General features: G+C 40.3%; 1 protein-coding gene across 1 annotated transcript; it reads right to left on the bottom strand.

Annotated features, from left to right (window-relative positions):
• Positions 1 to 1,157: 1,157 nt before the first annotated feature.
• Positions 1,158 to 2,105, bottom strand: LOC110194970 (olfactory receptor 1J4-like). Its single transcript, XM_020967601.1, has one exon. The coding sequence runs from the start codon at positions 2,103 to 2,105 to the stop codon at positions 1,158 to 1,160; it is 948 nt and encodes a 315-aa protein (XP_020823260.1).
• Between the last annotated feature and the right edge of the window lie 2,617 nt (positions 2,106 to 4,722).

The following is a 4,722-nucleotide window of genomic DNA, read 5'->3' as shown; positions in this document are numbered from 1 at the left end:
TTCTAAGCATGGCAAACAGCCAAAGAGAATACCCAGAGCTAAGAAATGAAATGTCTTGTTCATGTAACAATAAGGAAGCCAGTGTCATTGAATAGAAAAATAGATGACTGGGAATAAGGTGCAAAAAGACTGGAAAGATAGGAGGGGTCTAGGTTATGAAGGGTTTTGAATGCCAAACAGGGGGCTTTGTCTTTGATTCTGAAGGTGATAGGGAGCTACTGGAATTTATTGATTTCTGGGGATGGGGGTAGAAGGTTACATGACTGTACTTGTATGTATATACACACACGTACATTGTGTATGTATATGTGTATATGTGTATGGATGTATATATAGAGGGAGATGTACATATATCTATAGATGCATATATATGTGGGTATGTGTGTGTGTGTGTGTGTGTGTACGCGTGACTATGTGTGTGTGTGTGTGTGTACATACATCTTTATATCATGGATTGTCAGTTGCATTCAAGTTTCAGGCAGGCAGATTTGGGGGCAGAAGGGTGATCTACATTTGGAAAAACACAATACATTCCAAATTTTCCCCAGTGATTTGCATAATGTCATGATATAGTTGTGCATTAAAATGTTTGAGAAAGAGTGAGAGGCAGAAAGGAAGAAGAGAAAGGAAGGAAGGAAGGAAGGAAGGAAGGAAGGAAGGAAGGAAGGAAGGAAGGAAGGAAGGAAGGAAGGAAAGACACTGAGAGATCTCCCTGACGGTCTCTTCCATTCTGTCCAAGGATTCCCAATTCCCTCCAAATAGAATAAACAGCATATGAAGATCCTAACATTTTAAACTGACATATTGTCTTTGGTACCAAAAATAGTAGAAGTAACGTCATTAGCAATCACTGAGCATCCATGTGGGGCTGGAGACAGAATAGAAGTAAGAAGAGTCAATTTGATTCCTGCATAAAACAGTCTCTGGGACACGGTTTCTACATCTGGAAAATGAGAGTAATAATTTCTGCCATCCTAGCTTCAAAGGGTTACAATGAGGGATCAAATGAGATAACATATATGAAAGCCCATTGTAAACAATAAAGAAATGTAAGGTATGATTATTATTACATTTTCAACCATAGCATAAGTAGAGACTATATTTAATTCCACGCATTGAGTGAAATTAGAGTAATGGAACTAGTTTAGAAGCACAAGTTACTGTGGCTGAGAGGAATATATGGTTCTGTTGAGGATCCTTCTCAAAGCACCCTTCATGGCCTTATTCCTCACACTATAAATGAAGGGGTTTAGCATGGGAGTCACCACTGTATACATCATGGAAGAGATAATGTCTTTGGTATTTGAATTCCTGGAGGAAGGGAAAAGGTACTGGCCAATGATTGTCCCATAATATAAAGACACTACAGAAAAGTGTGAGCCACAGGTAGACAATGCTTTGCAGGTCCCCTTGGTAGAAGGGATCTTCAGGATGTTGGCAATAATGTGTATGTAAGAGACAAGGACACATATTAATGGAAGCACAATGACTGTCGTTCCCACAGTAAACATGACTAGTTCATTGAGGGAAGTGTCTGAGCAGGACAGCTTGAGCAAAGCGGCTAGGTCACAAAAGAAATGAGGGACAGCATTTTCTGCACAGAAGGGCAGTTGGGCCAGGAGAAAGGTGTGGGAAAAAGAGCTGGCACAGGAAAGGATCCAGGACCCAACCACCAGCAGGCTGCAGAGACTCTGGCTCATGACAGTGGCATAGTGGAGAGGGTGGCAGATGGCAACATAGCGATCATAAGCCATTGCAGTGAGCAGGAAGCTGTCCAGATCAGTAAAGAATATGAAAAGATACATCTGTGAGATGCAGCCATTGTAGGGAATGGTCTGGCTCCCTGTCTGCATGTTCACCAGCATCTTTGGGGTAGTCACTGATGAGAAACAGACATCAGTGAAGGCCAAGTGACTGAGGAAGAAATACATGGGAGTATGAAGGTGAGAGTCCAGTCTGATCAAAAAGATGATAAGCAGGTTCCCCAGGAGTGTGGTGAGATACATGCTCAGGAACAGAATGTAAAACAGAACATGATGCTGTGGTCTGATAGGAAGTCCCAGGAGGAGGAATTCAGAGATACTTGTCCCGTTCTCCCTCTCCATTCTGTTCTATCTGCTTAAAGAAGAAGGAATCAGTTTGGCACAGCGAAAGCATACCACTTGGACTCAGACGACCTGTGTTCAAATCAGAGCTTTGTTACCATCCATGTGACTTTGTACAACTCACAACTTCTTTGGAACTCCTAGATACTCCAGGAAAAAAAAATGTTAGAATAACTGTTAGACTTAGGCATGAATAGAGTGTGGGCTGGGAGTGTGAGTCCATGCAACCCATGTTTTATGAAAACCTGTAATGTTAGAGCTTAAAGAGACTTGAGAACCAGAATGTTAGAAATCGAACTCTAGGCCCAGTACCCATTCTCTGCAGCATGCTTCATCACTACACTATCAATGTAACACTTGTTCAACTCTTTTTTATCTTAGCCCTCTTGAAACTATTTTGAATTTTTTATATATATATAAATATATATACATATATAAACACATATATTCATATACACACATGTATGTATGTATGTATTGAGAGGAGCATGTAGTAGTGACTAAAATGCAGATCCAGAAATATCTAGGTGCAAGTTTCACCTCCAACACTATTGGCTGTGTGACCCTTGGCAAATCACTTAACCTTGGTGCTCTGGCCAGCTATCTACAGCTATATGTTTCAGAGACAGCGTTGTCCCACACTGCGAGAGGAAGTTCCTCACCAGGAAGTACCTACACCAATAAAATCACAGGTCCAGATCTTATCCCTATATTTTCTATATGCACTTATTTACTTTATACTTATAAAGCTTTAACAGCATAAAATAACACTAAGAATTTTCAGACATCCCTGTAGATGCATACATTTGTTCCTGTTAGAATATAAGTTCTTTGAAGGCAGAGACTGTTTCACTTTCGGCTTTGTGTCCTCAGAGAATAGTATAGTTCCAAGTATGTATCAGCACTTACTAAATGTTTGTGATTGATTGTTCTCACTCCTAGTAATAAACATTCTGCCATAACCATCTCTACTCTGAGTGGCTTGGGTTGAACAGAATAAAGAGAGATGAGGATTTTCTATCCACATATCTCTGAACAATTCTCCAATGGATTAATAAACTGTATGTTGTGGAGAGACTTAGGTTGTGTCCAGTATAAATAACTTGTTTCTTTCCTGAGGTTCTGATGCATCTACATGATGTAAAGGGGACTCTGTGTCCTCTAGAGCACAAGATCTGGAAAGTTTTCTGCACTGGAAAGGCTTCCACCATGACTAAATCAAAGATAGATCTAATTGAATATGGAGAGTCTGGGGAGTGAATCTTTGGGTTGCAGCAACTCATTAAAATCCTCTATTGAGGCATGGGATGATGATATGTGCTGGAGGAAAGAGCAGCCATAACACTGATATAGAGAATATTTTTAGCAAGAGAAGTGGTGAAAAGAATTAGAGGTTAAAGACCAGAGGATCAAGAAAGAAATATAAAGAAGAGTCCTCAAACTCAAGGCTGGAGGCAGGGCATATAACCAGAGGTGAAAGCAGCCTCCTCCTGGGGTTCCTGTAGCACTTCACCTCTTGAATATCTCTTCTCCTACTCTTTCTTTTCCCAACCCACTTCCTGTCTCTTTTCTTTAGTCTTGCTAGCCTGTTCTTGGTATTTCATCACAGACTTTACCATTTATACAAGACTCTAGAAATGAAGTTATGAGAATCATTAGCTATACTTTCTTGGTACTCACAATTCTTCCTCTAACCTAGATTAAATAGTTTTTCTTCTACTGTATTTTCTGTTTGTCAATCATAAACAAGTCACCATTTATAAAAGCATTTGATTTATACCGAACACATGAGATGAGAGAGATCTGGTTTCTCTTGTGAGTTCCAGTTGCAAATCATCAATTGCATATTGGAAATTTCCAACTCTGTGTCCCAAAGCCATCTCAAAATTAATGTGCCCCAAACAGAATTAAACAGAATTAAATCATCCTCCCCCCCTAAAAAAATACCCCTCTTTATAACTTATCTGTTTCTGTCAAAGACACCATCATGCTTTTTATCAAACACATTTGCAACTCTGGAGGTAATCTTGACTCTCTCAACACATCCACATCCAATCCATTGCCAGGTCTTGTTGATTCTGCCTTTAAAATATTTCTCACATCTTTACCTTTCTCTCCACTCACTAAACCACCTCCCATCCAGGCTCTTATCTTTTTTCACTTGGACTATGGTAGTAACCTCCTAATTGGTCTCCTTGCTCCTTGCTCCTCTCCAATTCATCCTCTACCTAATCACTTGCTTGCTCAAGAAGCTCCCATGGTTCACTATTGCCTATAGAATCAAATATCAACTCCCCTTTTGGCATCACAATCTGGTTCCAAATCTCTTTTTCTGGGTTATTACATACTACTTCTTTTCATGCACCCTATGGTCTGGCCAAAGTGGCCTTCATACTGTTCCTCACACATAAAATTCCATCTCCTATCTCCATGCATTTGCAAAGGTCATCCCCTATGCCCAAAATTCATTCATTCTTCCCATCTGCCTCAGGATGCCTTGCTTGCTTCAAAGCTTGGCTCAGACGACATAGCCCGGGGGGAGGTCTTTTCTAATCCTCCTTCCTGGATGTTAGCATCTCGCCTCCAACCTAAAATTATTTCCATAGTCTCAGTTCCC

Source organism: Phascolarctos cinereus, unplaced genomic scaffold (assembly GCF_003287225.1).
Source record: "Phascolarctos cinereus isolate Bilbo 61053 unplaced genomic scaffold, phaCin_HiC Scaffold_2;HRSCAF=192, whole genome shotgun sequence".
Taxonomy (NCBI): Eukaryota; Metazoa; Chordata; class Mammalia; order Diprotodontia; family Phascolarctidae; genus Phascolarctos; species Phascolarctos cinereus.
This window is presented reverse-complemented; position numbering and strand designations above follow the sequence as displayed.